The 13,626-nt window shown below is 40.9% G+C and overlaps 2 protein-coding genes across 3 annotated transcripts in view; one reads left to right on the top strand and one right to left on the bottom strand.

Moving 5' to 3' along the window:
- The window catches only part of LOC126900977 (uncharacterized), an 80,903-nt gene that overhangs the window by 34,350 nt on the left and 32,927 nt on the right, over nucleotides 1–13,626 (bottom strand). The window lies entirely within an intron of this gene.
- LOC126900968 (PAS domain-containing protein cky-1) overlaps nucleotides 1–13,626 on the top strand; it is a 69,700-nt gene that overhangs the window by 25,763 nt on the left and 30,311 nt on the right. For both annotated transcript variants that reach the window (XM_050677014.1, XM_050677015.1), the window contains exon 3: nucleotides 7,148–7,212. In XM_050677014.1, the coding sequence (XP_050532971.1) occupies nucleotides 7,148–7,212 (65 nt within the window). The remainder of the gene's footprint in view (nucleotides 1–7,147; nucleotides 7,213–13,626) is intronic.

The raw sequence follows: 13,626 nt of genomic DNA, 5'->3' as shown, positions 1-13,626 counted from the left end.
CTATTATAATTGTCGGGCGCATCGTCAATTACTATTATTATTAGAACAAGGACACATCTCAGTGTATCAAAACGTAAACAGTGTTTACGCGGTGGAGTCATTTGTTTATACGATTTTGGCATTTCCATCGAATGTAATAATTATATGTACGCGCTTGACAACGTCCACGACTTAATTAATTATGTTCACGATAATTACTATGCGCGGTCATAACAAGTATTTCACGAAGAAATCCCGGCAATGGAGTTGGCCACCGTGAGATAACCTACATACTGGTTTATGATCATACTTTTCTAATATATCCACGATGACGATTTAATTAAAAAGAAACCGTCATCCGTCTAGGTAAAAGTCTCTGCATATGCACCAGGCGTATCAAAAAGTGTAGACATTTCAGTCGGGGCAACGTTGGAAATTATTTTCCACGATCAAATGTTTTCATGTGACGTTAAGACTTGTTTAAATGGTTGAAAAAACGCAATTTATGGACAACGTGAATACTGAAGTGTGACTTTTCGGTAGAAATGACTCTGTCAACAGGAAGTGATGGTTACAACACTTGATCTTTCGCTTGGACATTATATCCATCACGCGACACTCGTTAGGCCAAAGTACACAATCATTGTCGTAACCCGTACATGGCCAAAATTATTAATCGTGCGATGGATTTTTTAAGAACATGTACGACGGGTTGCATAAGACAAACAAAAAGGTTGTGTGCGTTTTCTGGGGACGTCACGTCGGGTCGGAGTTCGACCTATCGACCAGAACACCACCGCGGGGCTCCGCCGAGTTGGCTCTGATTTACATTTAAATTGGTGGTCGGTCGCACGTGCTGTGGCCACCGACTAGCGCGCGCGCTCGCCATATATTATCGACACCCGAACATGTGATCCGTCGGTTCTCTTCAGGTGTTTGCCTCGACTTCTCCGGCCGTCGAACAACTGCGGCGGCAGAGACCGGTGCTTTCGTTATACGCGTTCTATAATTAAACCAATTGGTTTACAACGTCCAGCCGGACGCATGTGCGTAATAACGTACCCGTGGAAATTGAGTTACCGGTTCGCACTCGCACACATAATTACACCGATATTGTAACGCGGCCACTAAATTAATTGAAATGACGCGATCGCTAATTAATTAACGAATAAATAAGAAGGCGGACCCGAAAGTACGTGCGTTGGTTTATAATTAGAAATAAGTCGTATCGACTAGGAAACAACAACTATTCGGCCGTAGCGTAGAACGGGTTTTGCACGTCGGCGATGATTCGCGAGAACGGTAAAGCTCCTCGTCGGACTGTTGTTGCGCAACGACAAAAACTCACTAATAATAACCGTATGGTTTCCAATAGAGACGTTAACGACATTGTGCGTTCCTTCGGCACACGACGCACTAGCATCGAGCGAATATGTTTCTTCCAGCCGTTCTAATTAAAACTATGGAAAAATGCAAAAACCCAACCGCCAAGTGTCTTGTCAGAACAGACCGTGTAACCGTCGACGCTGACATTTCTATTTTGTTTTGCATTGTTGTTATGAAAATACCAACGTCGTAGGAAAGCCGTACCTAACGTGAAATCATAGCGAATAAACTAAAAATGTTTTCCCATAGGAACAGCACGGCGCTGTGACCACGAATACGTTGTTATACATCGGTGCGTTTCTCCGCCTAATGCGTGACCGTGTGTTTGTCAAAAATAACCGTAACGCCGCGCCAATGCGGATCCAGAAAGACCGCCATTTTCCGTTACGGTTTAGTGCAACAAACGATGATGAAGAGACGACATGTTGTATTTATGACGGTGATCTATAGCTAATTGTAAAGAAAAAAAAAATGGCCGCCGAATAAGCCGAGTAGAACTGCGAACAAATCATTTCAACTAATTAAAACGACGACGATTTTCACAGGCCATGTTATTTTCATCAAAAGGATCTGAGGAATAAATTATTCACAGACAGTACTTAGTTAAATAAAGACGGTGGCCTCTTTATTCTTTCAATGTTGATTTAAAATTCTTATTGCCGGTCGTTGACCTTCGTAGAATTCACGCACAAAAACTGTTGGCCATTTTTAAGTTCTTTTGTATTATTTCTCGTTTTAACTTAGTTTACTTTTATATCACTCGACAAACTAATATCTCATCATGACAGATATTTCATGACTGCAAAACAAAGTTACCCACTTGCTAAGTGCACTACACCAAATTTATCATATTCTAACCGAACGAGTACATTTGGATTGTACAGTGTGTGATATTAACACGAAAACGCGTAGCTGCAAATGGGATGCTGGTGGTTGATAATAATACGCTTAAATGGCCTTATTGTTTATCAAATGCGAGAGAAAGTGATAAATGCATAGTCTCTCAGACATTTGTAGAAAACTTTCTACGCAACCGTCGATTTATTCAGTCGCCATTTTCTTTCCTCGCCGAATTGCAATCATTATTTTATATAAAAATACCGACTAAACAATTATTCGGTTTAGTAAAAAATGTATTGTTTAGTTAGTTTCCGTATCTGAAATTAAAAATTATACCCAAATAAATTGAAATCATCATGATTTCTGGTATTTCCAACATGAACACGGCGTGCGACAAACCAATTATCCAGAATCTCTCTGGTTTTCCCCAATATGATAATTTAAAAACTATATAACATTAAGAGTTATTTTGCAAAATACTAATCAAAAATACATACACCGCTATATATTTTGAATATTTATTTAGCAACGTTTTCGTGCAACACAACGTGTTTTTGATACAACGCAAAAACTATAAATCTACGAATTACGTCCTAGTTCGCCATGCAACTAGTAGATCTCCGACAATTCTGTCCGGTGCGATTTATTGGCGAACACAATACACTCAAGTGATGTATTGCAACACCGCTGCGGAATAATGTTCGACTTCCCGTTGGGCGGGTAAGGATGTTACGGCGAACGTGTGAACTATTGAGAACGATCATTACCGCGGCGGGGGAGTCGAGAAGAAGAAAGAGAAGGATTGTTAATTCCTATTAAACTCGGTCTAGTTTGCGGTCCTTTAATGCTAACCGATCAAGACATTTCGCTGGTATAACCCATTTGATTAACGTTGGCCGCCTTTCTCGACAACAGCGTTTCCAATTTTCTGGCGAGGTATTTTCGCGTTTGGCAGTCAATCACCGACCGTGTGTGATTTATGCGTTCCCGTCGGTCCAGTAAAAAGCAGTTGCCAATAAGTGTTAGTAGACGTTTAAACATTGTGTTAGACGAGACTCGCTCGTGACATACCACCTTGCACACAACTCATGTCAACAATTTATTATTACATTCTTGTGAAAAAACATTACACAATCGTACAATATAACCGCCGCACTACATACTGCGCGTTCGGCTGGTAAAATAATTAAGCTCATTATGTTTATAATTACACGGTGTGCTCTAAACTTGCGGCCGGACTGTACTAGGAAACATAATTATAATACAACGTTATTAATGACAGATGATCACTGCACATGACGATTACCGTGATTATGAATCGTTGGTGGCAGCCGCGCGTGACTTACAGATTTCGTTTCGGCGAAACTTAATAGCTCCCCGTATCATTTTTGTGCACGAGAACGTTTCGGACGCCCCCGACATGATGTATGTAAAGCAACGGAAACCCAAAAACTTCCTAGAGAGAGCAAACTCCGACCGAGACATTGTTCCGGTGCGGTGGTACGCGAATATCCGAGACCGGACAGAGCCATTCAAGAGTTAGTCCAAAGAGTTTTGGTCTTGCAAAGATTAAGTCGATTACAAGCGAAACTAGATCAAGGCTAAGTCGTATTGGTGAGACGATAATTCACATATATATATATATATTTCACTCGACGGGATTATAATGTAACCTGCGATTGTATTTAATATGCGCAACCGACTTGAATTCATTACAACGCGTATTTTAAATCAAAACACTAAGCGGATGATATCACATTTACTTTAAAATACAATACACTGCGTAGAAACAGACTGTACGGGCATTATAATTATAATTGTTGATATTGTACTATTCTGTAGTAAAAAGAAAAAAAAAACAATAGTTCTAACATTAAATTTAATAACCGTACGCGGTTATTGGACTTTTAAACATTTTTTGTGTTTCGTTCGTGCCACTAGGACGTCCTACGTAATATTTAGTCGCAATGATTATGCCAATTATTAAATCTAATCCGTCGCACAGTTCAAATCTTAGGGTATCGGAACCAATAAAATTTTCAAGATTCTATAGAGACGGACAATTGATTGCTGACAACAGAATTGTGACGTATCATTGTTTATCTATTTGTGTATTTTCAATAGTAAAAAATAATCGATGATTTTTATTGATGATGTAATTTGTATTTCGTTAAAATTGAAACCTCCTAAAGATTGATTATACGTACACATTGTCTCACGGTTATTCTGCAAAAATCGAAAGTGACTTGACCTATCAGCACGTTAGATCCGATAGATCGTTTTTGAATAACGACTAATTATTAATAATCCGTTAACAGCGACGTCGTAAAAATTAGGAACGCCATTGAAACTATTATTTATCAAAACAAATATGCCACTTAACAGCGGTGTACGCTCGTTTCAAGTCCACTCCGGGGCTAATAAAATAATTCTACCTTGAAACGGCCCCATACAATACCCACTGTAAGCGCACAATTAAGATAATATCGGTAGTAAAATATTGAAAATAAAGCCTTATAGGCGAAATGAGCCACAATGCCTTACAGTGCCGTCCGAAGGCCGCCCCGTGTAATTCTACAACCGATAAATTTACTGTACATGACCGTCGTCCCGATGTCTTTGAGATGATATCTGCACACTAAACTCGCGCCCAGCGTATATTCCACTGTATTATCGGCATATGGCGCACAAAAAAACGTTTCCCCGACCTTTCTAATTGCATCGCTTTCCTAATCACTACGTCACATTCGTCGAGTTTTAATGAAACGACAAGTGTCCCGCGACACGAAAGTGATTGATGCCGAGCCTTTTCCAACTTCCAGCAGGCCTATTTTTACCACTCGCCGCGTCACCGTATGGTGTTGCAGCGTAGACTGTATAAACCGGACAGGCCGCCAATTAGTTGAACGCGAGTTTTTACATTGATAGTTTCTGTCCGATGCTCGTCTCGAGATTCGCGTGATCGTACACGACGACATCTGCAGGTGGCAGTATGAATATTATCCGCTGTCGTGTAATACCCGTGCAGCGTACAGACCCTGGAGATGCAGTGACGCTCCGGTGTATTTTCCGCACCGGCATAGTTGACACATGTTAAGTGATGTACACTTTGATTTCAGCCGTCCGTATCTCGAAGTCGTATCGGTCAGCAGACACGTGAAAAGGCAACAAGCCGCGCGTTAGGCCCGATACGAGACCGCGGCACGGCTACCGCGATCTCCGTCGTCGTCCTGTGCCGTCTAACGAGGTGGCCGGCGAACGCGCGGTCGGTTTCGATCCTGACGAAATCGTCGATCCCCAGGCTCGATCAGCGTAACCGTTTAATAACGATTATTAATATTACTGTTGTCTGTGCGCGCGCGCTCGACGAACGATTGCCGGACACCGCGAGGGAGAACATTCTGACCTCGGGCGGTTGAACACTGTCTGTCCAATACTCGATTGTACCCAACTGTATCATTACGGAATATGATCATGACGCGCTGGCCGCGACTATTATAGGAAATCGACGAGAACGAAGAAACGGCGAGGAATAATCGGTGTGAACTCATCCAACGAATTCCGGAAAATAATAAAAAATTATACGTTTGAAAAATAATTAGACGCTATAAATGGTTTGATTGTGCGAGCGACGAACATTTAATAGGAAAATACCTAATGGTTTACATTCAACGCGCATATAACATTCGAACGTTGCAGGATTATTTTAGAATAAATATTTAAACGACATCGAACCGTTTCAAAACGTGTCGGACAGTTGAAATAGCAATGAGTGCTCTGGGAAAAAAAACGGATTGTCAACAAAACACAAATGTCTCGGGTTATCGTTTCGGACTTTTTGTATCGCTTATTTTTCGTTACGCAATGATGTACCAATAAATATTGAACGTACATAAAAACGGTTCAAGTGCACTTCGGTCTTTGTATAAAGTAAACAACAGAGAATTTTCCTTACTCGACGCGCGTATAATTTATTTTACAACCGTTACGCAAGATAAAAAAAATCGTAATTACTTTTCAACACGTCAAACGTCATAAAAATCCCAAATGATGCGTATAAAGAAAAAGTGAACCTCGAGCGTAGAAAATTGCGAACAAATGCATTTTAAGTTTACGATACTAATAAATAATTAATACCGTACACTTAAAATTTATTTTTACACCTCGCTCATCTCAAACGCAACCCTGGCTGCATGCCCACTAATTAACCATCAAATCTTTAGCTTTAATTATTAATTAGCGGGCAAAGTTTAGCCTAGTTCAGAAACGTATTCATTTTATCAAGATGATTTTTTATTTATCGTGCCTATCTCGTTAATACTAAACTTCAACTGGACTAATATTGACAATCGATTTGTTCACACTTTACAGTGAAAAAATTCTTCTACGTTTTTTCTCCCCCGAAAAGGACTATGGCGATTCGCCTAGTTGCCAGATTCCCGTGGTGATACTACTAATTAGAAATGGTTATTTTCAAATTAATGGCTAGTAATAAAACCAACACGGTTCGAGAATACCAAAGATAGTACGATTGTGATAGTTACATAATTTATTGTTCGTCTAACACGTTTTAGCTCACAAAACGCTACAGAATACAAAAGACTAGAAATATTGACATCTCTTTTACAACTGACCAACGACTCTCGAGCAAAACAATTTTCAAACCGTTTGTTAAATACGACCGACCGCCTGAACATTAGATCAATTATCTCCTTTTTTAGACCTTGTTTACGACTTGACCTCGAGCCAAATCTTGTCCTTTAGCGTTCCAGTATTATTATCGACACGAGTCAAACAATTCTACTAAACTCTGTGCTATTATTTATTAAACAAAAAATCGTTGAACGCTTTGCTCGTTATAATAATTATTTAATGTACTGAAAAACATTTTAATTAACCGCGTCACTAATAGCATTTTTTTTTTTTTTTGTTCTTTTTGCAGCTTTCAAGCGTCACGAGTGTTTACACCACCATTGTTTACCAACACCAGGGTACGGGTTTTCCAAGGTAAGAAAAGTTCATAGTTACACTGCCAATACACCGTGAATTGTGTAAATATCGCAATTCCCATATGACAACACAATAGTCGCGTGCTACATTGCAATAGTTTTGAAACATAATTATAAAAAATTAATAAGGATATAATGAGCGCACAAGGCAATATTGGCATCGACTAGTGCGACATTTTTCTCTTCCTCGCAACAGTCCCGTTCTGCCATTTTATCGAATACACGAGTGTGTGCGTACGGTAATCTTACTACACTTTGCTCGGTTCGTGTTGTGTGGGCGTGTGTCCCACAAACATACTGAAGCGGCGGCGGACACTTTCTCGTGACCCCTCGTACGATAAACAGTGTGTGCTGCGAGTAAGTACGCGCGCCCACACGCGCCCCGGTCGTGATCGGGTCCGAAAATGCGGAAGCCATCGTTGGAGGATCGCGTGCTCTGGTCGTGAACGGGATCGCTGACCGCCAACGAAAACAAAATCTGGTCGTGTAAATCTTAGTCACAAAATGAAAATTGAAAGCCTCACGGGAACCGTTAAAAATTGAGTCTCCGTAAACAATTCTCTTATTCTTCACTCCGTTTGCACCTGTCCGTGACGTGCAAAACGATTTTAAGAACTGTCTCGAGTTCTATTAACGTTCCGATTAAATATTTATCACTAATAGACCGACATAGTGGAAGAGTAAACGCATTTATTGTTTAGTTAAAAAATTTTAACTCGACTCAAACGACATTTTCTCAAACAATTTTAGAGTAGTTAAAAAAAAATCGCTCTTACGTTTTAGTTTTGTACCGATATTTACACGTCATCGGTTTTCAAATAAACTATCACCTCGTATCCAAAGTAGTGAACAGACTGGTCAAAATAATTGAACGCCAATTAATTGGTTTGTAACCGGCAACGTTGTTATTAAGTGTCTCGCGTTATAGCGATCATTACGTTTTATCAAAGTGTACAGTAAAAAAGCAACGATCCTTCGTGTGTCTTGCACATCAACTAATTTATTTTATAAATCCATCGACATTGTTACCGATTCGGTAAATGACATCAACACGAAATTCACTTGGCTCTGAGATTTCGCTTAAAACACGTTCCGAGTGAAAATCCCGTTGAAAAAGTGATACCTTTCCATGCTAATTGTTGTGTGTTGTATAGCGTTGCACATCATTTTACAACTCGGTATTGAATAGGCGCGCCAACAGTCATTAAACGTCAACCGCATGCGTTTTTTAACAATGCAACGTATTCTTGTTGGGACTGCACCGTGAAATGTATACACGTATATCTACGGCAACGGTTTGCACAAGGGGTCATGAACGAGAAGGGCAACTAATTAAAGCCCTGAAGTGTACATGGTCAAACAATACGACATTTGTCTCGAAAAGACTAAATTATTAACTTATCTCCGACGCTGCGCAGTGCAGTTAATTATTTATCTGGCTGTTGGACTCTCGGGTCAGATTTGTCCATAAACAACTCGATCTTAGTGCACACAATCGTCCGTACGGCGCGAGTCGACTTGCGCAAACATAGTGTTCTTCTCGTAAGATAACAATGGAGGTCAGCAGCAGCTGATAATGGCCGGGAAAATAAAACGCTCGCTGTACCTAACCTTTATGCGGAGTAGCTCAAGAATGGACCGCTCTCAATAGAACGGTTCTCGCCGCCCGATGAGCCATATGGGTGTGCACTCGACAGACAGGAGGAAGCGTCGGTCGTTTTGTCCGCAGAGTAGATAACACCGTGTTATGATATATAGAAATGAGTGTATGGTATTTTTTTTTTAAACCCTATACGGTCATTCAGGTTGTATTTACAAGCCGATATATCACGCGGCGGGTGATGCGGCAGTAGCGCAACGACGCACCCGAGTAAACGCTGCCGCGGCGAACTGCGCAAATGCACTTCATAAAGAAGTCTCACGGATAAATCCCGTCTGATTTATCGGCTGTCCACTGGTACCTGGTTCCCGTTAAAACTGGGCCAATTCCAATGCGCCGCAGATTATTACGAGCACCGGTCGGTGAAGGCGTCGCGCAATATTGTTGATAATGTTACTACAGTCGACCGTTGCACCAGCGTCCACTTGAACGTTATGCGTTTGCACCGCTACTCTGCAGAACTACGAGTGCCGGCCATTAAATTAGAGCAAAGTCGACAGTTCGCCGACGGGGCTGCGAGAGACGAAAAATCGACTGCGTGTGAACGGCGGAGGTTGCGAAAATCCATTGTCTCTACGCGCGATATTGTGTCTGTCGTGGGCGGTTAACGATGGAAACGGTAATAAATGTCTCGTTACGAAACACAACTCGGATAGTTTACGAAGGGATACATACACGAGGATGTTTGAATCGGTTCAATTTATGGCGCTCGTGGAAATCATTTTAATGCGACCGACGCGCACAATGACGTCGATTCGATTTCCCCAGACATTTATCGGTGTAAGCACGTGGACACGACTCGTTGGATGGATTCTTGTACACACCTTCCATAGTGTCCATTAGTTGTCGAATATGATTAATTATATGGCGCGTACTTAGTGGCGGTTGACGCGTACACATTATCGCAGTAAGGCACGACCGAGTTTGTCAACATTGTTGCGTTCAAAAACACAGCGCAGTGTGCGATACGCACAATAAGAGAATTAATGCGCAGCCGAAAAATCTGTTGGACCGGCCGAGTAATTAATCAATTCGCCGAGTTAATGGTTCCCCGAAATACCAAATCATGTGTCGACGATTGTTTTGCACTTAAGTGTTGAAAAACGAAAACCATTAGGCACACGTTTCAATAATTGAATAGTACACTCGCTTACTGCGTGCACGCGCAGGTTAATACCAAAACTGGATTTAACCCGAAGTCCATTTACTTGGTATTGGCACACGCGTTAAATGTGATCTACCGACCTCGCCGCCCAACTATGCGCTCCGCTTTCTGCGTATGACGACGCCTGAGCGTTTCGGACCACCTCATCCGTCCACAACCGGCGCCTCGTTTAGTTTTCCAAAGCTGTTGTATTTAAGACGCGCTGTCCGGCTCTGATTTTCCGACAGCAGAATTATTATACTGATGCGCGGGGAAAACCCGATTACAAAGCATTCGCTCCGGGCAATATGTTCTCACCCGGTGGAACGCCGGGCTGTTGTGTTTTAACGCAACCCATCGGTTACACTGACGGGTGAATGGACGAGCCAACGCATACCGTGCGCGCGACGGCTGAGGGTCCTGAGGAGGCTGACACGCTATTCGAGCATCACATTTTATGATTCTAAAATTCAATCAATTCTTCTATAAATTCTCTCACGAGGGCAGTAAATTGATTAAATGAGAATAGAAAAGAAATAACAACGGCGACTTAATGTCGTCATCCGTCCGCGTTTAATTCAGAAAACAGCTCAACGCGTTTCCTGTTCCACTGTGGTCGCCGCGCACAATTTTTTTATTTCCTTCGTTCACCTACAACTGCCGATGGTTACGCTCGCGGTGAAAACATCATTATGACCTGTGAAAACGCGAATAGGAGACCGTTAAAAAAAATAATAACTGCGTGGTAGACTGCAAAACGATTTTGGACGCTATTTGTCATGTCGGAAAACTTTGATTGTGTAGGCAAAAGAAATGTATTAGTAATCGCTAAAATAATAACAAATACCTGACACAATCTGAAAATCGCATTGTGCAAACGTTTTGGTAAACCAATTAGCTGTAGTTCGCTGACACTTGTATTTAATTCGTCTAGGAGATTAACACGCACATTTTAATTCTTTAACAAGTAACTATCAGTCGTTTGACAAGTGAGTGATGAGCGATGACTGATAGCGCATCAACGTCCAGGCATATTATTATGCGTTTAAAAAACAAACTATCTAATTCGATATTACAAATGTATTCGGAACAGACATTCATTTATTTTTTTGTACATTTTCAACACATTATAGTAAACGCCATCAAAAATTATTTTATTGAGTAGTCCAAGATGCTAGTCGATTTGGTTGTTACGCACTACAATTAAAAATAATACATTTTAATTTATTATTATTTATTAAATATCGCCTAAAAAGCAGCCAGTAGAGAGAATATACATAAATATAGAACAAATTAATTTGAGTAGATCACAAAATATAGAACTAATAATATATAAAATAAAAACACATTTTTAAAGTAAAAGTAACTCTTCCTTCTTATTAAAAGCATAGTTCTTTAATAAACTAATTGCCTGGGACATAAGGTTCAAGCCAAATAACAGACGCGCACTCTAATGCGCATCTGACTAAAGGAAATTATTAAAAAATACTTTGACCACAGAATGTGTTGTTAAATCCATTACAATTGATATTGTACTCGGATAATGTATGCACTGGTTAATGAAAATATTTTGAATAATAAAAAATGAGACTTTCGCAACGTCGGCGGCAGTTTTCATTTGTTCAACGGACGTGTCTGACGAAAAACCGGTACGTCCATCAGCACGTCGGACAGCTGATAAGTGAATGAATGCGATGGCCGATTGGCCGCAGTCGTTAAACGCGCACGGTGCTTATCTGCCGAGCTCATCGCGTTATTGTCCACCAGGCGAATAAAATGTGGTAAATAGTAACGGGGCGGCCGGGGGACAGGACAATTACAATTGCCGCCGTGTTCGTCAACGTCACCGGCGCACGCCCGTATACATACACACAAACCGAATTGGAATAGGAAAACACACAAACGTCGTCGTTGTCGGGTTGTCCGTCAAACGGGTGCCGGCTCGGCAGAAATACCGCTGCAGCCGCTTCACAGCAACGATGATTTGAATGAACCATCGACAATAATAACAACGGTAATAATGAAAACAGTCGCCGGCTATGCAATTAGCGTATTTCTTATGCGGACATGAAAAAAAAAACACACACACTAAACCGCACACAATAGAGATACTTTCAATAATAATAATATGATGGAATTCCAAATACCTATCTCGTTTTTTATAAGTTAAAGCTACTTATACAGGAGGATACCCTTCTTCCAGTGTTGTGGGCAATCCTTAGAATGCCCGGTCGATACCAATCGATTTCTATATATTTTATTTTATTGAACAATATACGTTATACTGGATGAGCTGCACACGCGCCGCGGCCAAGCCCAATCGATATAGAAACGTACATGGTAATGTATTGTTTCGCCCACGAACGATTTATGGCTAGATCTGGTTTACGCTCTCGGTCCAGCCGGGCCGACCGCGACTCAGATCTAGATATCCTGCAGACCCGAGATTTTTCAAACTGCGAGGTCACACAATACATCTGCAAAACAAATAACAACAAGTGCCATCATCCGTTCTATTGTGTTGGTGGCTGAAGCTGTTTATTTCGCACGTTGTAAACATCTTCGATTAAATTAATTGAAATTAAACTCTTCTGGAACGTGCAGTAGCAAAGAAATTGTCAGAGTCGTGTTCACTTGAAATTCACTGTCGACGAAAATGTTGTGCAAAATACCGCAAACAATCAACTATTCAACGTGTACCTGCACTCGGTATATGAATCATATGATCATGTATCGTTTAGTTTTCTAAGGCAACACGATTTTCAAGTAAACACACAATTAGGTACACGTCTCTAACGGTTCACGTTGTGTACGTTAAATTGTACAACTTGCGGTGTACTCTGTTAGCCATACAATAAAAACCTTAACAAATCGTTAGAAAATTATTATTTCTGTAATAATTATAGAAAATTGTGAAAACAAAAATTATTTTCTTACATCAAAAGCGAATAAAATTAACACGGAAGTAGAACGACGTCCGCAGGATCTCGTTACAGTGACGCGATCAATACTTGTTTATGTATTACTGATGCGTTTATTTCGAACCGTGTAAAATGATAATAATAAAAATATGACGGGGTTACTGGTGCAGTGTAGCCACGACGGTGGGTGGATACAGTTCTCACGGTCTTGGATTTATGTCTCGAGCAAAACACAACACGACACCGACGACGCTGCAGATCGTTATTCATTTTTCACCCGCCTCTCTTAACATTCTACCGGACGTTTATCCATAAAGTAGTAGTAACATGGCCAAGTTGTGTAGTCGTTCTTCGGTACAGTTTTTTTACGTCGATTTGAGAAAACCAGAGGGACAGAAGTTTCAATTTTATCGCGCGTATCCAGTAAAAGTCAATACCTTTATTTTTCGAGAATCGGTTCGGAAATAATTAACAAAAAATCATTTTCTCGCGTAACGGCAATCAATCGTACAGAAGAAACTGCTGAACCACTCGGGTTGTGTGTCCGTTCCCGATAAGATAGCGTAAAAACGGCGTTGCACATTTATATTGGAAATCCTTGTCTAGTGACACCTTATACGGCACGAAAATCAAAACCGAGTAGCGCCCGCCGATGATAAACGAACGTAGATCCGTTATCAACGCGGA

This window comes from Daktulosphaira vitifoliae, unplaced genomic scaffold (genome assembly GCF_025091365.1).
Source record: "Daktulosphaira vitifoliae isolate Bord-2020 unplaced genomic scaffold, ASM2509136v1 Scaffold_3, whole genome shotgun sequence".
In the NCBI taxonomy this organism is placed as follows: Eukaryota; Metazoa; Arthropoda; class Insecta; order Hemiptera; family Phylloxeridae; genus Daktulosphaira; species Daktulosphaira vitifoliae.
Note: the sequence above shows the minus strand (reverse complement) of the source record. Positions and strands in the feature narration are given on the sequence as shown.